Source organism: Sphaerodactylus townsendi, linkage group LG07 (assembly GCF_021028975.2).
Source record: "Sphaerodactylus townsendi isolate TG3544 linkage group LG07, MPM_Stown_v2.3, whole genome shotgun sequence".
Classification (NCBI taxonomy): Eukaryota; Metazoa; Chordata; class Lepidosauria; order Squamata; family Sphaerodactylidae; genus Sphaerodactylus; species Sphaerodactylus townsendi.
Genome location: NC_059431.1, coordinates 117,598,969 through 117,621,791, shown reverse-complemented (window position 1 = coordinate 117,621,791; position 22,823 = coordinate 117,598,969). Strand labels below are relative to the sequence as shown.

At 47.8% G+C, this 22,823-nt stretch overlaps 2 protein-coding genes across 2 annotated transcripts; one reads left to right on the top strand and one right to left on the bottom strand.

The window, feature by feature from the left end:
• Positions 1 to 502: 502 nt before the first annotated feature.
• On the bottom strand, positions 503 to 5,977 carry MIX23 (mitochondrial matrix import factor 23). Its single transcript, XM_048503835.1, has 3 exons — positions 5,838 to 5,977; positions 1,419 to 1,544; positions 503 to 693 (listed from the first exon to the last, which is right to left on the bottom strand). The coding sequence occupies exons 1-3, from the start codon at positions 5,886 to 5,888 to the stop codon at positions 514 to 516; spliced, it is 357 nt and encodes a 118-aa protein (XP_048359792.1). The 5' UTR covers positions 5,889 to 5,977; the 3' UTR covers positions 503 to 513.
• Positions 5,978 to 9,475: 3,498 nt separating this feature from the next.
• On the top strand, positions 9,476 to 22,696 carry LOC125437155 (protein FAM162A-like). Its single transcript, XM_048504552.1, has 5 exons — positions 9,476 to 9,631; positions 10,819 to 10,956; positions 16,713 to 16,818; positions 21,530 to 21,638; positions 22,434 to 22,696. The coding sequence occupies exons 1-5, from the start codon at positions 9,610 to 9,612 to the stop codon at positions 22,524 to 22,526; spliced, it is 468 nt and encodes a 155-aa protein (XP_048360509.1). The 5' UTR covers positions 9,476 to 9,609; the 3' UTR covers positions 22,527 to 22,696.
• The last annotated feature ends 127 nt before the right edge of the window (positions 22,697 to 22,823 follow it).

The window sequence follows — 22,823 nt, the reverse complement described above, 5'->3', positions numbered from 1 at the left end:
GGGGGGGTGGGGGGGGGGGGGGGTGGGGGGGGGGGGGGGTGGGGGGGGGGGGGGGTGGGGGGGGGGGGGGGTGGGGGGGGGGGGGGGTGGGGGGGGGGGGGGGGGGGGGGGGGGGGGGTGTGGGGGGGGGGGGGGTGGGGGGGGGGGGGGGGTGGTGAGGCGGGGTGGGGGGGGGGGCGGGGTGGGGGGGGGTGTGGGGGGGGGGGGGGGGGGGGGTGGGGGGGGTGGTGGGGGGGGGTGGGGGGGGTGGGCGTGGGGGGGGGTGGGGGAATGGGGGGGGGGTGGGGGGGGTTTTGGGGGGGGTGGGGGGGGGTGTTGGGGGGTGGGGGGGGGGGAGGGGGTGGGGGGTTGTGGGGGGGGGGTGGGGGGGGGCTCTTCCACTGAGCCATGCCCCTGCCCCAAGGAATTATGGTCAGGTTGGTTGGAATTACAGGCATGTTCATCTGTAGGCACTGCCTGGCATTTTTTTTTTCTCACCAGAATGATCACATGGGTTCTTTTGACATGCAACATTCAAAAATAAAGCCATGGAACTCTTCCACTCACTTTTGTCTGCTCTTTCCTGAGCTTCTTTAATAAGGCTAAGTCCTCCAGAGACGCCTTCCTCTCTTCCTGGAGAGTTTTTACTACGCTAGACGTTTGAGCAATGCAGTTCTTGATGAGTCGTTCTCGACTCGCGTGAGCCTCCGTCAACTAAATAAAAAGTGTGGGGGAAATCACAAACAAGTGAGGCAATCATCCTAAGTAAAATGAGGAAATAAATAGATGAAGGCTGCATTTTTTCCTAGGGCACAGGGATTATTTATGCATTCGTTTATTGGATTTATAGGCCACTCTTCTCCTTATGGGCTCAGGGTGGCTTCCAAAATATCAAGATACAATGATATAAAGTAAAACCCAGAGGGTGAATAAAAACAAATTATATTATAACAACACGAGATAACCCCGACAATATAAACAGCAGAGGACAGGAAAAGAGGGAGGCCATTTAGGTGGAAAATTGCAGCTGTCTCAACCATAAGCCTGCAGGGCCTCACTGAACAGAGGGTTCCACCAGATAAGGGCCAGGGCCAATAATGACCTGGTCCTGGTTGAGGCCAGCCAGACATCTTTTGAGTCAGGGACAACCAAATGAACGGTTACTTGATGACTGCAGGACCTGCTGCGTTCTGCGAACACATGATCAATAAGGAGCAAGAGGCCTTATTCTGCACCGTTTTTTCCTCCCTTCCTGCTCAAAAGTGCAAACAAGAACACATCACTTCACCCTTGTGCAGAGATACCAAGCTAACTCTGGTAGGTGGGAATGCAGAGGACAGATGCATAACAGCATGGGACAAAGACAAAAATGGACATTGGAGATGTTAAATATGTATGATATTTCTCACTGAAGAAACCCATGACCATGATATACTTACAGACTGATGAAGCTCCTTACAAGTTTGGCTAGCGTCAACTTTTCCCGCAAAAGAAGCGGTTGGAACAGTTGTGTTTAATTCATGAACTATTCTGTCGTCGATGGTTCTCATCACCCTGAGCAGCTCCTATGGGAGGAAAGTATATTGATTTGAAAATGAGAATGGATAGGAAAATAAGTGAGAAAACCTGCACAGCTAATCGCGCCAAGGCTTGAGCAACAAATGTTGTTTTTGCACACTATGCTTAACCTTCGGCGGACCAGAAACTTAAATCCTTGAAAGGGAAAAGAAACTAGCTAGGAAACAGGAGTAGCTCGTGGGTAGGACTGAACTGTGAAGCAGAGACAGAGAAACAGAAAGGAGAAAAACCCTTGACCAACTGATCAGCCAAATATTTGAAATATCAGCATTAACAGAACAACAAACCCTTCAAGAGAATTGCAATGATGACGAAAACAAAGGGAAAACAAAGGGAACCAGCCAACTGTTGGACACAGAATGCATGGATTTCTCTTACATTCCTTTTCAAGCAGACCCACATGGATGAACAGATGCACGAGGTGGAGTATGCAACGCAGAGCAAGATAATACAATAATAGCCCTCTTCTGTGCTGGTAGAAGAGGCAAGAGGTGCCATTTCACTCTTCTCCACCTCTTGCTAAGCAGTAAAGCTTTTGTTCTGGGGTAATATTATTTATGAGGAGGAGGAGCTGGATTTATATCCCCCCCCTTTCTCTCCTGTAAGGAGACTCAAAGGGGCTGACAAACTCCTTGCCCTTCCCCCCTCACAACAAACACCCTGTGAGGTAGGTGGGGCTGAGAAAGCTCAGAAGAGTTGTGACTAGCACAAGGTCACCCTGCTGGCGTATGTTGGGAGTGCACAGGCTAATCTGAATTCCCCAAATAAGCCTCCACAGCTCAGGTGGCACAGCGGGGAATCAAACCCGGTTCCTCAAGATTAGAGTACACCTGGTCTTAACCACTAGGCCACTGCTACTCCCTAACGGAACTGCTGGTCCTGACCTGGATGGCCCAGGCTAGCCTGATCTCATCAGATCTTAGAAGCTAAGCAATGTCAGACCATTTATTCAGTGACGTCTGCTCTATGCCTAGAGGAAGGCAAAAAACCCTCTGGGATCCCTGGCCAATCTGGCCTGGAGGAAAATCCTCCCTGACTCCAAAGTGGCCATCAATACTATCCTGGACATGTAATAAACAGCCATGAGAGCCAAGCACTGACTCCTCCCTTCTTGCTCTCCCTCTCCTGATCTGCCTAAGTCCACAGGAGCACCACTGCTTTCAGATGGCCATCTAGTCACTGCTTAAAAACCTCCGAAGGAGAGTCCACCACCTCCCAAGGATGCCTGTGTCCCTGAGGAACCACTTTGCCCAGAAGTTCTTCACAATACTAGAACCAGGGGGCATTCATTGAAAATGCTGGGGGGAAGAATTAGGATTAATAAAAGGAAACACTTCTTCATGCAATGTGTGATTGGTGTTTGGAATATGCTGCCACAGGAGGTGGTGATGGCCACTAACCTGGATAGCTTTAAAAGGGGCTTGGACAGATTTATGGAGGAGAAGTCGATTTATGGCTGCCAATCTTGATCCTCTTTGATCTGAGATTGCAAATGCCTTAACAGACCAGGTGCTCGGGAGCAACAGCCGCAGAAGGCCATTGCTTTCACATCCTGCATGTGAGCTCCCAAAGGCACCTGGTGGGCCACTGCGAGTAGCAGAGAGCTGGACTAGATGGACTCTGGTCTGATCCAGCTGGCTTGTTTCTTATGTTCTTATGTTCTGATATTTAGCCAAAAACTCTTGACTAAATTTCAATCCTTGGTTCTGGTACAACCTTCTGGGGAACAGGGTGCAGGTTTGTACATAATGCACGGAGGGAAGAGCAAGGAGATTGTAAGCCCCTTTGAGTCACCTACAGGAGAGAAAGGGGGGATATAAATCCAAACTCTTCTTCTTCTCTTCTTCTTGGGCTAATATTAGTGCAGCATTTAAATTTGAATTGGAAATTTTTCAGATTTGAATTTGCCTCTAAGTGCACATTGAAGAGGAGCTGGAATGTGGAAACAGAATGTCCTGTGCACGTGCCATTCCTGTGCACGTGCCATTCCATTACTTCTTTGGGAACAGAGGTCTTGTCCCCCATTCTTTACCTTGTTTACCAAGATAAGCTGTGACCAGACAGAGATTGCTTAGTTGCAGGGATCATCCAGAATGAGATGATAGCCATTTCGCTGACAAGGGCTAGCTTATCTGTTTGGAATCGGAAAAAAATCATAGTCTCTTTTAGTACATGTGCCTACAAAATGGAACCGGTCACACAGTCCCTCATATGCAGGGCTGAAGTGGTGAGGAGCAGTGTGGTGGTGTACATTTGTGTTTGTACTCTTAAAGCACATGCCAGTGCATGGCAGTCAACGCGGATTCCATTCCCACATCAAATTTTAACAAGTGGCCAATTCCAAATCTAGGTAACAGCAAGTCTAAGAGAGCTGCGGCACAAGGAATGAAGAGGACAGCAAGCTGCAGGGGTGGAGGCTTGATTAAAGCAACAGGACTTCCATAGAGTCTAATCAATGAATAATTTAATGCAGTAAATTACAGCCACACCTAATTCACATTTTTCCTGCCAGTGAGACAGTCTTTTGTGTACAACTACAAATGTCCATCATAGAAAGATGTGCCTTTGTGTGCACGCTCAAGAAAGTCAGTTCACACTGAGTTGAATGCTCCTGGGAAAATAAAACAAGGAGTCTACTAATACCTTGAAGACACCATACTCTTTTGTCAGTCAGAGTCTTTATTATCCTCTGCATCTGATGAAGCAAGATGACTCATGAAAGCTTACGCTGAAACAAATTTTGTTAGCATATAAAGAGACCACTGAACACTTGTTTATTTTACTGCTGTGGACTAAAGCACCTACCTGTCTGCCATTTGAGTGGGAATTAAGTTGTCAAGTTGTGCACATGCATGTGTAAAGAAGGTCCGACCCAAAGACACTTTTTAAATAAATCCCAAACTATCCAGGGGATTAACAGGAAACCAACTTGTGTGAAAGAAAAGATATTCGTCAAGCCACCACTAGTCTGAGCTGTAACACAGTGGATTTGCTCAGCAATTTTCGTCTTCCACAACCTCATCTCAGGCATGGACTTAAATACATGATTTTTTCAGACTCAGCCAACTTAAGCCAAGATTCCCACTCAAGACATAGGACACTATTACTGATCTACCTTGCAGGGCAGTTGTAAGGAATGCAACAAGATGTTTCTTCATAAGTATGAAGTGTGATACATGGCATTTTTCATAAGTGTCAAGGTGGGGTCCTGCAAAGAACTGTGTTTGGGCGTATAGTGCAGTGGTTCTCAATCTGTGGGTCGCGACCCCTTTGGGGGGTTGAATGACCCTTTCACAGGGGTCGCCTAAGACCATCGGAAAATGGTCTTTTTATGTTTTATATATACCAATTTTATGGTTGGAGGTCACCACAATTTGAGGAACTGTATTAAAGGGTCACAGCATTAGGAAGGTTGAGAACCGCTAGTATAGTGTGTGTGTTGAGGAGACAGCAAGTTTAGAAACCCGCATTCCAGTATGTCTTCAAGTATTTGTTTTCTGGGTCTGAAGAAAACTAATATCTCAAAACCCGTCTCCTTTCCTTTAGCACTCAGTCACACTCATCAGACTTTGAAGGAGGAGAAGAGAAGTTAGTTCTTCTCCCAATGAATCTATTAAGTCCCATTTTTCTGCAAACCCAAGTTTCCTATCCACCCGGTTAGATAGGGAGGTGGCTCCATTGGATGGCTTTTAGAAATGCAGGTGGCCCCATTGGATGGCTTTTGAGTGGCAACCAGTTCACTGTTAAGATACGTAGTGTAGCGGTTAAGCAGAGAAGATTCAAATCAGGAGAACCGGGTTTGATTCCCCACTCCTCCACATGAGCAGCAGATTCTCATCTGGTGCGCTGGATTTGTTTCCCTGCTCCTATGCATGGAGGCTGCTGGACAACCTTCTGCCAGTCACAGTTCTCTCAGAACTCTCTCGGCCCTACCTACCTAACGAGGTTGTTGTGCTTTGAGACCCTTTTCAGAAGAAAAAAGTAGAATATACATCTAAACTCTTCTTCTTAGTTTAAAGTGAGGGGCTGGCTAAAATTGCGGGGTGGGGGGAACAGAGCCACGGCCCCCGCTCTTCCCCGAGAGGCCGCCGGGGGCAGGTGCTCGTCTGGGCGCGAGACCGAGCTGCCGAGGCGGCTTTTCTCCTCCCTCCCGTGACCTCCAGCCTGACAAGGAGGAAGGAAAGCGAGCCACCTAGAGCAGCCTTCACACCCGGCGACTCAGAACCCCCAGCGAGGGAAAAGGGCCTCCAGGAAGCCGCGCCGGTTTCCCGGTCCCCTACCTGGAATTCAGCGAAGTCCTCACAGTTCAAATGGTTGCTGGGCGCCGCCATCTTGGCGAACCCGGAGAACCTCGGCACTGCCCAATCAGGAGGCGCAACGGCTCGGAAGCCCCGCCTATCTAGGGATAGATTAAGGCACGAGGGGCGGGGACCGGAACTTCCGGGAGAGCAGAGTCGGGCGCGTTAAGGCGGGTCCTAGCGAGTGGGTGGAGTCTCGTCGTCCTCGTGTGGCTGCGGCTAAGACTTTAGGGAGGCGACCGCACGGTCTGCCAAAAGAGGCGTTCACACGTGCGCTGATTCGGGCAGATCTTGGAAACTCAGCAGTTGTGGGAGACCACAGAGAAAATCTTTATGACGAGGCAGGCAATGGCAAACCACCTCTTCCCTTGAAAACCCTAACAGGGGTGTCCGTCCCTCCAGATGTTCATTGACTACGATTCCCAATAGACCCAATATGGTGTGGATAAAATGGAGGGGAGAACTATATAAACCGCTGCGTGGGGCTTAATGGTACGCTGGGAACCTGTTGTTCTTGAGGATATGGCTCTGAAGGTTGCTGGCCTGCATTACAGGGGTGGCGTCTCTTAGCACATAAATGCTTCCAGAATGCAGAGCATGCAGTCTCACGCTGGAATCCTTTTGCCTGAACGGCGTCACTTTTACTCTAAGACAGTATGTACAGGAACGGAAGAGGAGGAAGAGCAGCTGGCTGGCATTGGCTGCTTGGAAATCCGCCCGGGTCTGGCTTAGAGCTGCTTCTAGCCTATGAGCATCGTGGCTTTATTGTCTTCTGCAAATCCAGAACAAGCAGCCGGAGTCAGGCCAGCCTCAGGCCAGCCACATGCGACACAGTGAATGAATGGATGCTGCTAAAGACTGAATGAGTGTGGGAGGCTATTGAACTATTTTTGAATGTCCCTGTGGGGGTGGGAAATCCCTGTAGGTACTCCCCCCTCCCACAATTCACACACCAGGGACAATGATTCTAGTTTGCTAACTTTGTGCTTAAAGAAAAACCATGGTTTTTTTCCTGTGGAAGGGAGAAGTGAAAAATGTGCCCCCTCCATCAAGTCTGAAGTGGTACCACCCACCCACCCAGTCATTCATTCTGCTGAATGTCTATCTGTACATCTTGTACTTTCATATTATTCCTAAAAGAAACAATGAAATGCAAATAGTGGGAATGTAGCAGACATACATAGACTCATCAGTACCTGTGGATGTTAGTGTTGTGATACAGTGGAGGACAGAAGAAGCCTATCGTACAGATTTTATAATTTGGGGGAAATAGGATATAATGATTGTGATTGAATATGTTGATCAATTTATGCTCTTAAAGAACGTCATTTGTACAGCTCTAATGGCTCTCTCTTTATATTTAGAATGGTCTTTAAGTTTTGTTGTCGGTTCCCATCTTTTTGTTGGTAACTGGTTTCTTATGAAAAATTAAATTTGTTATTTATTTGTTTAAGGCAGCTAACATAATGCAATAGAATACAATAACATCTTTGTACTGTAACAGATCATTGTAACAATAAAATCAAGGACAATAAAACTCAATACAGTAAAATCATACCATATTATAAAAGTCACTAGAATACATCTACATAGCCTAAAACACTGCTCGCTAAAACCTGGGCGTTAAACGCTGTTTGAAATTAAAAACGTCTTCACTTAATGGGAGGAAAGTGAGGAAGGAGCACACTGGGTTTCTGTATTCCAAAGTCTGGATGCCACCACGGAGAAGACTCTGCTGGGTCCCTACCAGTTGAACAGATGGGTTGGAAATATATTATTATTGTTATTACTTATTATATTTATAAGCCTTCCCTGGATAATCTTAGTGAACAGGTTTATATGAAAACAGGTGGTCCTTCAAGTAACTTGCCCCAACACCATAGAGGCAGAGGTGGGATCCAGCAGGTTCTCACCAGTTCCCGAGAGTAGGTTACTAATTATTTGTGTGTGCCGAGAGGGGGTTACTAATTGGGTCTGGTTTTCCGTTAAAATTCCATTAGGTCAAAAAATCATAAAGTCCTGTTGTTTCCTATGTGGTTAGTGAAGGTAGAAAATGGGATAATTCTCCCTGTTGGGCTGTTTAAAAAACATGTTTTAGAAATATGGTAAAGTTCCTTGTTTAAGGAAAGTATCCTTCTTTTGATTTCTAGAAACAAAATTAAGTATTTGAAAGTATTAAGTATTTGACAGGCAGTCAATTAGAGGAGAAGTAGTTGTTTCTGTTGGCAGTAGACGATAGGACTTGCTATCATGAGTTTAAATTATGGACAGAAAGATACCAGCTGGAAATTAGGAACTTTTTTTTTTTACAGTAAGAGTTTTTTACCGTAACAGAGAAATTATTAATGCCCCGGCCTTGGAATGCCCGTCCACGCCCCCATCATGCCACGCCCAGCCCCATTGGCGCTACGGCACTGTTTGAATCCCACCACCATGGGAACCTGTTACTAAAATTTTTGGATCCCACCACTGCATAGAGGGCTTCATAGGTAATAATCAGCACTCTGAATTGGGCTTGGAAGCATCCTGGTAACCAGTGTATAGGGACCATAAAGTAGTCTCTGTAATTGCAATAAAGGGGATATACAATCCCTATACACTGGCTCCTGCAAGCAACTGCATTTTGCAAGGAATGTTTCAAAAGAGAGTAGAGGTTTTGCCCAACTATTTGGATCCCGGGAGTCACTTGAGCATATTATTTTCGATTGCTAGTGGTATGGTAGCATTAGAAGGATTCTTATTAGCCCTATAATAGCCCATTTTCCAGGAAGGGACAGGAAGGATAATAGTGATGATGCTCTCTAGAAAAAATTATGAATCATGCTTAAAGTAGCTAAATTTGCTTCGATAGTATTTAAAAATCAGGAACATAAGGGACAACTGATATTGTATTTGAATTGTCATTAAGGTGGGCCTCATATTACCAAATGGATAGAGAAATGTAATGTTATTTATCTGAACCTGAGAGTTTTTTAATTAAAATTATTTGTATTATATTACCATAACAGTGATTTTATAACCATTTATATTTTCCTATAAATATCAATATGGTTAATATTTGAGAATAATCGGTTTTAAAGAATTTGGTTTTAAAGTTTGAATGGATTGTTATACTTATTTCCCAGTTCTTAAGTCACATATTATATGTGAATAAGATCTCTGGGGGCCAGTCAAGGGCATGATTCTGAATGCGAATTATTTGTTATATAATTGGAATTTGCATTGGCTTATTCTAAGTTTTAAGGATGGTCTGTGACTGCAATAAATAAATAATAACTATTATTATCTTCTGTCCTCCTCTACAAACAGGCTTGTTCTATTACCTATAAACCCTCTAACTCTTGCCAACTGGCACCTGCATGGGCATCACTTGTGCCCGTAAAGAGAGGACAGGGGTTGGCACCTGATCCCCCTTTCCAAGCTCATCCTCCCTACCCGGAGCTATCAAGGGTCCCTTCAGGAGAATGTCGCTGCCCCTTCCCAACCCGACACGTGTTTAGCCAGTCACACGTGTCGGCTCCCTGAAGCAATAAAGGGCTGCTCTTTCCCACAACGGGGCAAGGGAGGACCTCCAATGGAGGGCTGAGACCAGCCCCGTCTCCTCGGGGGGGAGAGTCGCCGCCGCAACTCCGCCCTCCGAGCCGGGAAGCCCGCCCAGGCCCAGCCGACAGGCCTCGCAGGCCGCTCCTCCTCCTCCTCGGCGTTTCGCAAGCCTCGGGGCGGCCAGAAGGTCGGCGGGGGGCGTCCGGTCGCCATGGCGGGGCCTGCAGCCGCCGGTGAGTGCTCGGCCCTCGCCTCCTTCCCATGCCCTTGACTGACCCCCATGGCCGGCCTGAAGGGGAAAGAGGTCAGGCCTTTGCAGCCAGGGGCGGGCGGGCATGCATGCATGCAGCTGGCAACCCGCGCCTCTCTCCTGCTTCAGTGGGGTTTACTCCCGAGGAAGCGCAACTTGCTCTAAATTGGGCTGCACATTTAGGAGCCAGAGTGCATGCAGCTGGCATTTTGAATCTTGCCCTTTCCTGGAGGGAGACTTGCACGGCTCACCCTCTGGTGTTCACAACGACCCTGTGAGGTTGTGAGTCCCTGCATGGCAGGGGGGTTGGACTGGATGGCCCTCGAGATCTCTTCCTTTTGAACTGGAGGTGTTGAGAATTGAAAGCGGGGCCTTTTGCGTGGCAAGGGTTCAACTTGGGATCCTTTGCTCCCGTAGGAAAAGCTCTGCCCATGCTCAGGGGCTCTTCTCCTAGATCAGGGGTAGGGAACCTGCGGCTCTCCAGATGTTCAGGAACTACAATTCCCATCAGCCCCTACCAGCATGGCCAATTGGCCATGCTGACAGAAACTGATAGAATTCTCTGAATGGGTTCTGGCACCGATGCTGGATGCTTGGTGGACGTTTTGGCAGCAAGGTGTGCACTTTTCTCCCCCACCACCTCTGTCATTGTAGGTAGATGAGATTGTGTGCGTGCAAGTGAGTGTGTGCGAGAAAGGGATGGGTTCAGCAGTGGCAAACCTTTTGGGCTCTGCATGTCAGAAATTTGGGAAATGCCCAACTTGACTCTTCTTGAGTGTCACCCCCTCCCCGCCGAGAAACAATTATTTACATATGCATTTATATTTGAAAAAAAAAATGCAACCCAATCGTGTGTAATGCTGTGTATTATGCAATGAAACATCAAATAATTTGTAAAAATTACTCCCAACAGGGAGAATAGTTGTTGGGTTGGAATCGTTCCCCGCTGCCTAGTCTTTTTAACTAGAGATGTTGAGAATTGAACATGGGACCTTTTGCATGGCAAGAATTTAACTTGGGATCCTTTGCTCCCATAGTAGATACTCTGCCCGTGCTCTGGGGCTGCTCTCCTAGATCCCAGTCCACAATGTTAGACCACTATTCAACTCAGCAAGGTTTGCACTTTTCTCCCCCACTAAACCTTTTATATGTTTTTTTCCCCTTCCTTAGGTACAGTTGTTAGGTGTTTGGACAAACATATATTTTCTGTTCTGCGGATCACCAGAGGAACAAGTTGGCCAATCAGCAGAAGGCTGTGCAGTAAACCTCAAGAAGGAGATGCTCCAAAGACAAGCGGTGGGCCTTCGGGTAAGCCCGAATGAATTGTCTTTGATCATATGCATAAGATCAAGCTAAGAGTTTCCTCTGAAGTAAGATTTACTGGGTTCAGAGGGATCTACCCTAAAGCCATTCCGTAATGCAGAGCTTCCCAACCCGGGGTTCACATATCCCTTGGGGTATTCGCCAGAGTGTTTGGGGGTATGGGAAAAATTACATAATGGGTTTGCTATATGGGTACAATTTAAGTGAAATGGGTTGCTGAGGTACGTGGGTGAAAAATGTTTGGGAACCAGTTCTGTAAACGATTTCAGCCATAGACTGGGTTGTCTTGCTAGCTTGTTGGAAACCTGCCATTAGCCTGGTAGATACCCTGAGCCCCCTGTCCCGATGCTACTGTGGTCACTAGTTTAACTGGCTTTGCGAATTTTAATGTTCTGGTCTTGGGGGTGGGGGGGAGAATTTGTACTTCACCTTTCTCTCCTGTAAGGCATCTCAAAGCAGCTTACAATCTCCTTCCCTTTTTCACTCCGCAACGGACACCTTGTGACTTAAGTGGGGTTGAGCGAGTTCAGAGAGGACTGTGACTAGCCCAAGATCAGCCTTGTGTTGCTTGATCCGAGCTGGCATCATGGAAGTAGATCTGTTCCTGAAGGCTAATGGTGTAAGACACCATCTGCCAGAATAACAGTCTTGTGGCATCTTAAAGGCTAACACATTTGTTGTGGCAGAAGCTTTTGAGAGCTACAGTATGCTTTGTCAGGGGCGTGAAGTGCTGACTTCAGTTGGTAGATACGCACGCACGCACGCGTATACCCAAAGCTGCAAACAGCAAGGGGTCTTATCGCAGAAAGAGATCCGAAAATTCAGTTTCCAAAAACAAGATGTGCTGGATGATTTCATCAAAAAAAGGAAGGAGCGCACGGGTGAAGCTAAATTCTGTCCGTTTCCCCACCGTACCCAACTGTGCTCTTCTGCTTGGAACATTTTTGTTTCCTGAGGGCAAAGCAACAGAGCAGAGAGAGATAATGCAGAGAAGACTTTTAATTGTTATTAATTAAACCCTTCCCCCAAGTAACTTGGGGTAGTGTCCATGGGTAAACCGTGCAATCATTGCAACAACATATATTTATTCACACCATGCCTTTCTCCTCAATGGGGACCCAAAGCAGTGCTGTCTCTTCCTTTGTATTCTCACAACGATCCTGTGAGGTAGGTGAGGCCGAGAGAGAGTGACTGGCCCAAGGTCACCCAGTGAATTTCCATGGCTGAATTGTAATTGAAATCTGTGTCTCTGGCATCCTCACCTGGAATGTTGTGTACAATTCTGGGCACTGCAGTTCGGGAGGGATATTGACCGGCTGGAGTGGGTCCCGAGGAGGGCAACCAGAATGGTAAAGGGTCTGGAGTTCATGCCCTATGAAGAGAGGCTTAGGGAGCTGGGGATGTTTGGTCTGGAGAAGCGTAGGTTAAGGGGTGACCTGATAGCCATGTTTAGATATCTGAAGGGATGTCATGTTGGTGAGGGAGCAAGCTTGTTTTCTGCTGCCTTAGAAACTGGGACACGGAGTAATGGATTCAAGGTGGAGGAAAAGAGATTCCATAAGAATAAGCCAGCTGGATCAGACCAGAGTCCATCTAGTCCAGCTCTCTGCTACTCGCGGTGGCCCACCAGGTGCCTTTGGGATCTCACATGCAGGATGTGAAAGCAATGGCCTTCTGCTGCTGCTGCTCCTGAGCACCTGGTCTGCTAAGGCATTTGCAATCTCAGATCAAGGAGGATCAAGATTGGTAGCCATAGATCGACTTCTCCATAAATCTGTCCAAACCCTTTTTAAAGCTTTTTAAATTCCACCTAAACATTAGGAAGAATTTCCTGACTGTCAGGGCTGTTCAACAGTGGAATTCACTGCCTCGGAGAGCGATGAAGTCTCATTCTTTGGAGGTTTTTAAACAGAGGCTGGATGAACACGGGAGTGCTTTGATTGTGTGTTCCTGCATGGCAGGAGGTTGGACTTGATGGCTCTTGTGGTCTCTTCCAACTCTTATGATTCTATGATCCTATCTGATACTCTAACCACTATACAACACTGTCTTAGGTAAGATAGGCTGAAATCTACTGGCCCAGGGTTGCTGCGGAGTTGCTTCTTTCTCAGCCCACTGACTTAGAAGAAGGTACTGCTAAGGTGATCTTCAGTGCCAAAGTGGTGATTTGCTCTAGTCTGACACAGACACGCAATTAGCTGTCCTCACCTCTTTGAGTAACGAAATAGGCCCCAAACCCTGGTCCATGGGTGAGCAGGGCAGAGAGGGGAATAAACCCTCTGTGACTGCCCCGTTGCATTTAGACCAGCCCCAATCCAGTGACCACTTGGCAGCCTTGCCTTGCTGGGCCTTCTTCTCCTGGGAGACAGTCAAGGACTGTGGTTGGATATTCTTTCCCCGTTGACATTAGTAACTAACTTTTCCAATGTGGCTGGGCCGAGGTCATTTCCTGCTTTGTGCCAGGCCAGTTCGTGGTGCAACCAAACCGGATGGCTGCTTGGGCTGCCACAGATTAAGGAGGGTGGTGGTACGGGATGTGGGGGCTGACGTGACCTGTGTCCTCCCCCCCCCCAGTCCAAAGCAAACTCTACCGCCAGTCCTGATGGGTTGGTTCACCTTCAACTGGAGTCCCAGCTACCAACTACACGACTGCCAACTGTACTCATCTTCCTCCTGGCCAGCCACATCACAGGTCCAAGAGACGGCAGATGCCTGTCTTCTCTCTGGTTGGCTCTGCTGGGCCTGCTGGGGGTGGCAGAATACCAAGAGCCCGCCCTGCTTTTGGGTTCAGAGGCACAGCAATGGTTTCCCATAGTTCTCTTCACCATGTGGATGCTAGCACATGTCCTCCCGACGGAAACATTTTCACGCTGTTTTAGAAAATCTAGTGACGGCTCTAGCAAGAGGGAAGGCAGCGTGGTATACCCCGGTCTCGTCAGATCTCGGAAGCCAAACAGGGTCAGTGCTTGGCTAAGAGACTGCCAAGGAAGATTCTGTAGAGCATAGGTGTCCAACTTGCGCCCCTCCAGATGTTATGGACTACAGTTCCCATCATCCCCTGCCAGCATCGTGCTGGCAGGGGATGATGGGAGCTGTAGTCCATAACATCTGGAGGGCCGCACGTTGGACACCTGTGCTGTAGAGGAAGCCAACCTCTGCTTTTCATTTGCCTTGAAAGTCCCTTGTTGGGGTTCCCATAAGTCAGTTATGACTTGGAAAAATGGTACTTTGGCATGGTAGAAGAAGAAGAAGAGTTTGGATTTATACCCCACCTTTCTCTCCCGTAAGGAGACTCAAGGTGGCTTACAAGCTCCTTTCCCTTCCTCTCCCCACAACAGACACTTTGTGAGGTAGGTGGGGCTGAGAGTTCTGAAGAACTGTGACTGGTCCAAGGTCACACACAGTAGGAGTGTGGAAACACATCTGGTTCACCAGATAAGCCTCTGCCACTCAGGTGGAGGAGGGGGGGAATCGAACTCGGTTCTCCAGATTATGATCCACCTGCTCTTAACCGCTATACCACCCTGATGGTGGCTGTCAAGGATAGTTTGGTTAATATTGTTGGTACTTGAGGGGAAGGTCCAAGCAGTCAGTTACGCATGTAACTTTTAGTATTTATTTGGGCTTTATCATTCCGGATGAGAACACATGCCATTTTGAAAGTTCCAGGGGGATTATTGTCTTTTGCTATGCTTTGCGCTCCTGAAATGTTTGGCTTGATGTTCGCTGAAGCCGGGGCTTCCCTGCTGTATGGCAGCCACTCAAAGCTCATTCACGGAAGATTTATTAACCAGTGAATTTCAGTGTCTCGCTATGGCTGAATAGTTTTTGAAGCTCTTTCTGCCAGCATTCTTTGACTTGGTTAACGGGCAAGATGGGGAACCGGGCCTTGGGTTGGCTGCGCACGTTGCACTCTGCCCTGGTCTCTGTCCACAGTCCTGTTGCTCAGCGCCGTGGATTGCTTTTGTGAGGCCTAGAGGTGCAGGGACCATGGAGCGGATGTGATGTCGCGTCCAGTGGTGGGATCCAAAAATTTTAGTAACAAGTTCCCATGGTGGTGGGATTCAAACAGTGGCGTAGCGCCAATGGGGCTGGGCAGGGCATGACAGGGGCGGGGCCGGGGCATTAATAATTTCTCTGTTACTGTAAAAAGCTCTTACTGTAAAAAAAAAGTTCCTAATTTCCAGCTGGTATCTTTCTGTCCATAATTTAAACCCATTATAGCAAGTCCTATCGTCTACTGCCAACAGAAACAACTACTTCTTCTCTAATTGACTGCCTGTCAAATACTTAATACTTTCAAATACTTAATTTTGTTTCTAGAAATCAAAAGAAGGATACTTTCCTTCAACAAGGAACTTTACCATGTTTCTAAAACAGCCCAACAGGGAGAATTACCCCTTTTCTACCTTCGCTAACCAGCCACATAGGAAACAACAGGACTTTATGATTTTTGGACCTAATGGAATTTCTAATGGAAAAGCAGACCCAATTAGTAACCCCCTCTCGGCACACACAAATAATTAGTAACCCACTCTCGGGAACTGGTGAGAACCTGCTGGATCCTACCTCTGGTCATGTCACTCGGCGGATGCGTGAGCCACCAAGGCCTGCTCTGTAGCTGTAATCTAGATTTTAAAAATACAGCAACTGGGTGGGAAAATGGCATTTTCCTGGGTGACCATCCTGACACTGAAGCACAGTAAAGTCAACGGACGTAGAAGCGTGTAATTCTGCTTCAAACTACACGGAGTTTTTTGAGTATTTCTTCAGCACCAGAGGAAGGTTGGCTGGATTTCTGCAACAAAGTTTAACAAGCATGTTTTTGTGCTCATTTTAAAAATAGCAGAAAGGCCCTGTTTGTAACAAAATAGCTGCTGGGGGAATTTTGTTGGCCTTTCCCATCCAGCGAAGACACTTTTCTCTGCGATTTCCAAAGCAACACAGCTGGAGATCTCTTCAGATCACTCCAGCCGGAAATGGCCTTTGAACGCATTCTTCAAGTGCCGCTTTTATATAGCTGACAGTTCTTAAGGGCAACAGACTATGTAACAGTGACTGTGCCTGCTAGATTTTTCCTTATTTTTTGGAATTTCCCTTCCTCCTGGCTGATTGGCACAGTGCTGCCTAAGCCATTTTGTTCAATACTGGGGGGAGCTTCACATTTATTTATTTAGATATTGATTGGTTTAATGGGAACTCAAAGCGGCTTTTGAAATTTTTCTCCTCTTCTCTGTGTTATCCTCAAAACGACCCTGTGAAGTAGGTTAGGCTGAGAGTGTGCAACTCAGAGGTGTATGGGGTGGAAATGGCGCCAAGGGACAAAACGTCTTCTGGGCACCGCCCCCGCGGGTCTCGGTGCCCTGTTGTCTTTGGCCTCCCTTGGCCCCGCCCATGTTGATGATGTGGATGGGGCCGAGGGAGCCCGAAGATCATCTGGTCACATGGCTGGGAGGTGTGAATGGGAGTAGGAGGGGAGAGGGGCCCTGAACTCTCTACCCAGAGCCCATTGAAACATGGAGCCGATCCCGTCACCCAGATCGCAGCACGTCCACCTCCTCCTCCTCTCTAACACTTCTGCCTCTTAAATGTGACACTCGGCACAAGCTGTACCCCCTGGCTCCAAAGCCAGCGAGGAGTTGCGCCCCCAAGCCCCGGCAACATTGCCAGCGATTGCGGCGCCAGCCCGGAACAGTGTAGCATTATTCAGGTGTGCGTTTTCTGTTCCCTGCTTTCCACAGGCGCCTCCTTCAAATTGCCGGGTCACAAGCCTTCCAACTGGGACAGGAAGTTTTTGGTCTGGACCGGCCGTTTTAAGAAAGAAGAAGACATCCCTGAAACGATGTCGTAAGTGCCCACTTACTTGCCTGCTTGTATTTCAAAAATGTCTGGCAACGCTCTAGAACCTATTTTTAAATGCCAAATAAAGCTTGTTGTTGCTGTTGTTGTACTTGCCTGCTTCAGAGGTGTTAGTTTCTAAAAAGGGTTGAAAGCGGGGGGAAGAAGAAGAAGAAGAGTTTGGATTTATATCCCCCCGTTCTCTCCTGTAAGGAGACTCAAAGGGGCTCACAAACTCCTTGCCCTTCCCCCCTCACAACAAACACCTGTGAGGTGGGTGGGGCTGAGAGAGCTCCATAGAGCTGTGACTAGCCCAAGGTCACCCAGCTGGCGTGTGTGGGAGTGCACAGGCTAATCTGAATTCCCCAGATAAGCCTCCACAGCTCAAACGGCAGAGCGGGGAATCAAACCTGGTTCCTCCTGATTAGAATACGCCTGCTCTTAACCACGACGGGGGTTAACTGTTCTCGGTGCCCTCAAGGTGGAGCACCTCCTCCCCAGCATATTGATTCCTCTCATCTGTGGGGATTGGGCAAATGTTGTGCTTGTCCCCCCTTTGACCTTTGGGGTCACGGCTTGTAGAGTCAAGACAGGAAGCCTGTTTGCCTGATTGATGCATCAGCATTATAGTTACAAAAGAATCAATCATGACAGAATTCTGCCTATTAAACCGAATCGCCATCTATTGGTAGCGTTCCACCTATTGAAATACTGGAGTTATTTACAGTGACGGCGTTTGGGAGAATGTAGGGGGAGGACCCTGAAACAGTTTTCCACTGTGGTGAATGTTGCACGCAACCATGTTCGTCGGTGTTCTGAAGTCTGGGACTTTGGGTTGCCAGTCTCTAGGTGGGGCCTGGAGTTAGCCCGGGATTACCACCGGACTCTGGACGACAGGGATCTGTTTCCCTGGAGCAAATGACTGCTTTGGAGCGTGGGCTCTGTTATGATATACATAAAAAGAAAGCGTCACAAAAGGTTCATCTTCTAAGTCAGCAGAAGTTTGCCCAACTCAAAGGTTGGAGACAGTCAATCTAGGGCAGTGGTGGCGAACCTATGGCATGGGTGCCAGAGGTGGCACTCAGAGCCCTCTCTGTGGGCACGCACAAACAGAGTCCCCCACTACATCTAGGCTGGCCTGGGCTGCTGGGTTCGATCATTAGCATTAAACCTAAGACCTAGTTTTGGGGAAGCAGTGTAGGGAACCCTGTTAAGCATTGTTAAACCCCACTAATTTTCATGCGAAGAACTAAAGTACGATCCTTTACCTGGGAGTAAGCTCGGTTGCTGGCAATGGGGATTGCTTCTGAGTAAACCGTCCTAGGGTTGTGATTCACCCATTGGAAAGTTGCACGGTTACTTCAAAGCAAAGCCACCGACTACCACCAAGCTTACTCCTGAGGAATGCACACCTCGGAGCCAACAGTTTTTTTCTAAACTAAAACCTCAGTATTCAGGTTAAATTGCCGTGTTGGCACTTTGCGATAAATAAGTGGGTTTTGGGTGCAATTTGGGCACTCGGTCCCGAAAAGGTTCGTCATCACTGGTCTAGGGACAAGAAGTAGCAACAGTTAACCTTTAACATGATTGGTGAGTTCAGCTGTGACTCCAGACCAATGAGAGGCTGTTGCAGGGGCAGGGGAAAAATATCCTTGTTGAATGTATTGTATATTCTAAGTTCAGATCGAGTGTTAAGTTCAGTGTAGGAGGTCACTTTATTCTTGCTGAAGAGTTCTGTATAGCTTTATAGTCTTGTATAGAATAGACTTGTGTAACCTTGCAACTGCTAAAGTAAAACCTTCCTATGGAAAGAACATCTTGTGTGGAGAGTATTCTTTTCCAAGTGCGCTAGGAGGTTGCAGTGAGTGCAAGCAGACTGTAGATCTTCTCATCTTACCCGAGTGACTCCGCTTTAAACTCTTCTGATAGGCTCCACGGCACTGTGCCCCACTGAGGTTTCTCCACCCCCAAACCTCTAGGAATTTCTCAAGGGTTTAGTCTCAGGGATTTAGAAGGGGAGAAAACCCCACATCGGAGTGCACTGTCTCTCTGTGCTGCTTGGGTTCGTGCAGCTGCTGTCTAGCTGTCTCAGAGAATCTCTTTTGCAGCTTCTTTTCCTTACCAGTGAAGTATTCACGTAGCTGCCCAGTTAAGTATGTTGAGATTCCTTCCTGGCTTCTGTGAGAGCCACTTGCTTTTGGCCCCAGGGAGAAAAGGTGGCTTAAAAAAGGAATGGAAACCTATGGACTCGGTCAGCTTCTTGCTTCTTTATCTTCTCCCAACTGTTTCCCGAAAGGTTAAGCAAGAGCGGTTACAACATGCTGCTCAGGAAGACAAGGCCAGAGTGGCCCCTTCTTGTCAGGCTTTTATCCTTGCTTTCAGGCTCGCAAATCACTTATACAATCATAGAGTCGGAAGAGACCCCGAGGGCCATCCAGTCCAACCCCCTGCCATGCAGGAACACACAATCAAAGCACTCCTGACAGAGTGCTCTGTTTAAAAACCTCCAAAAGACAAGACTCCACCACACTCCGAGGTAGCACACTCCACTTTCAAACAGCCCTTACTGTCAGGAAGGTTTCCCTGAGGCTTAGGTGGAATCTCTTTTCCTTCACCTTCACTTGTTTTACTGTGACTTGAGTGCGAAAGTTGAGGTGGAAATTCAACTCTGCCTGCAGTGGGAAAGGATTTTTGGCAAGCCCTGCTGTGTGTGGGCTTCGTGAAGATGTTACGAATGTAGGAAGAGCCCTGATGGATCGGACCAGTGGGCAGTCTGCTCCAGCATCCTGGCTCGCACAGAGCCCAACCAGTTCTTCTTGCTGCATCCTTTTTTAGTAGGATTTGCTTGTTGAAAAAGCAAGAGCTGTTGTTCATAATTGGCCATGCTAGCAGGGACTGATGGGAACTGTAGTCCATGAACATCTGAAGCACCAGAGTTGGCCCCCCCGGCTTATAGCAACAGATCACTGGACAATTGCAGCTCTTGGCCCCTGAGCGTCAGCTTATTGGCAGGCAGAAATTGGGGTCAAAAGGTGGGGGCATAATCATCCTGGGGAGAAAAATTAAAAAGAAAGATAAGGCATCCTCTACTTCTGGGGAGTTTTAACCTTGGGTTTCTTGCAACTGCTAGAGCTACCTGGGTCATTTCTAGGTAGCTCTAGGAATCACAAAAAACTCTATGGTCAAAACTTCCTGTAAATAGACGAGACCCTATTTTCCTTCTTCCTCTTTGGTTTCCACTGTTCCACCAGTTTAGAGGTGTGCTGGGTGCTATGTGAAGACTGAAGGCATGATAAAAGAGAGCCAAGGTGGTGTAGTGGTTAAGAGTGATGGATACTAATCTGGAGGCCTGGGTTTGATTCCTTCATTCCTCCACATGAGCCGCAGACTCTTATCTCGGGAACCAGGTTTGTTCCCCGGCTCCTCCAGATGAAGCCTGCTGGGTGACCTTGGCCTGATCACAGTTCTCTCAGAACTCTCTCAGCCCCACCTATTTTACAAGCTGACTGTTGTGGGGAAGGGAAGCGAAAGCGATTGAAAGCTGTTCCGAGAATCCTTTCGGAGTAGAAAAACGGGGTATAAAAACCAACAGTTCTTCTCGTTTAAAGGCAACGAAGGCTTCCTGTGATGCGGTGGTGCTGGCTCAGCTCCTAGTCATGTCGGTGGGGCTGGTGAAGAATTTCAAGTATTAAGGCTGAACTGAAGAGGGCCCTTGGTAGTTACTGCCGCAACCCTGCATGCTGTGCCAGCCGGGGAAAGAGCAAATTCCCAGTGGGTGATCATTGGCAAAGGGTCATCTTATTGCCCGGCCAGCCTCTTAATGCACAGGTTTCAAACTCGTGGCCCTTCAGATGTTATGGACTACAGTTCCCATCATCCCCTGCCAGCATCATGCTATAAGCCGGGGTGTCCAACTTTAGTCCATAACATCTGGAGGGTCGCGAGTTGGCCTTAATGCTTTTGGAGAAACACGTGACATGCTTGCAATTCGTGGAAGGCGTTTGGTTGGTTGCCCAGTTTTGAAAAGAATATTGCAAAGCTGAAAAAAAAAACACCCAAGAAAGGTGCAGAAAAGATCAAGAGCACCTCCCTGACGATGAGAAGCTAAAGTCTTTGGCTTTTTTTTAATTTAGAAGAGAAAGAAGAGTTGGTTTTTATTCTCCCCTTTTTAAAGGAGACTCAAAACTGCTTAGAATTTCTTTCCCTTCCCCCTCCCCACAGAATATACCTTGTGAGGTAGGTGGGGCTGAGAGAGTTCTGAGAGAACTGTGGCTAGTCCAAGGCTCCTGGGACCATCGGGTTGGAAGGTTGCTGAATGAGATGTGCAAATGGACCAATGAGAAAGATGCTGTGCAAATGGACCAATGAGGAAGATGCTGTAAAGGTGAGGGAGTGGCTTTGAGGTGCTTCCGCTGCCTTTAAATTCACCTGCCCCTTCCCCCTTGCCTCGTGGTCAGAGGATGAAATGCCAACATCGTAGTTGTCTGTCTGGGTAACAAGAAGTGTGAGGGGCTCCCAGCCCAAGTCTGCTGTTCCTTCCACCTCCTTTTGTGTCCTATTTGGACAATGCAATTGCCCAGGGGTGAATTAAAGTCCGCCTTTAACCCTTCACCTTGCAGCCCAGAGGCCTTCAGGTGCTATTTTCTCTTCGGGTAAAAGCTAGACGGCAAAGTTGCCTAAGCGGTCGAGGGCCTGACGCTGTCCTGGGGGCTCTTTTCAGGTTCGAAGTGATCGACGCCGCGAGGAACAAGATGCGAGTGAGGATGGCCTACTTGATGATTGGGTTGACCATTGTAGGCTGCGTGGTCATGGTGATTTCGGGAAAACAGGCGAGTACAAAAAGACAAGCCAGAACCGGAATTTCCCCTTTCTGTCGTGTGCAATAATTACCCCCGTTCTGTGACATGCTGTTCAGGGGCAGGGAGACGCTTAAAACACAACGCAAGGTGTACCAGTATCTGCAATAAACCTGTCTGACTAGACAGAATTCCTGGCTTAAGCCAAAAAAAAAAATCTGCCTTTTTATCAAGTAGAAGAGTTGGATTTATATCCCCCCTTTCTTTCTTATAGGAGACTCAAAGGGCCTGACAAACTCCTTTCCCTTCCCCCCTCACAACAAACACCCTGGGAGGTAGGTGGGGCTTCAAGAGCTCCAAAGTACTGACTTGCCCAAGGCCACCCATCTGGTGTGTGTTGGAGTGCACAGGCTAATCTAGTTCACCAGATAAGCCTCCACAGCTCAGGCGGCAGAGCAGGGAATCAAACCCGGTTCCTCCAGATTGGTGTACACCCGCTCTTAACCACTACACCACTGCTGTTCAAGAGAACTGAGACGGGGCTGTGAAGTAGGAACTTTGTTTCATTCTTATTTCTGCCACCATCTCTCCAGATGTTCTAGACGGCGTTGATCTGTAGCTGCAAAATCAAATAGATGCACAGCTATAAGGTCCTTTGTCAAAATTGGGAAGCACTTGGAATGCTCAGTAGCATTATCCCACTGTAGATTTGGTGAGCCCGAGCACGTGGTGTGTCTATTTCTGGGTTCTGGGTTGAAGTGCCCTGTTGTTGAAATGCTGTTCCTGGACAGTTTTATCTTAGTTGCCCCCTCTGTTCCTCTCCTGCAGGCTGTCAAAAGACACGAATCCTTGACGAGCCAGAACTTGGAGAAAAAAGCTCGCTGGAGAGAGGAGGCCGAGAGCGCCCCGGCCAAGCCCTGACCAAGAATGCTGGGGCATAAGGTGTTGTTTCCCCTGCTTCAGAATCAGAAAATAAATTATTTTGTAATATCCCTGAAGTTCCATTCCTTCTCGATGAGGACTTTATGGTTTGGTTGTGTTAAGCACCTGTTAATAAAGGCAGCGGACTTTGTGCTCAAGCATTAAATCCACCACCCTTGTGTTCACTTACCAGCGTATTAATGGTCTAGTACAGGGGTAGGGAACCTTTAACACTCAAAGAGCCATTTGGACCTGTTTTCCATGGGAAAAGAAAACACTTGGAGCTGCAAATATTTT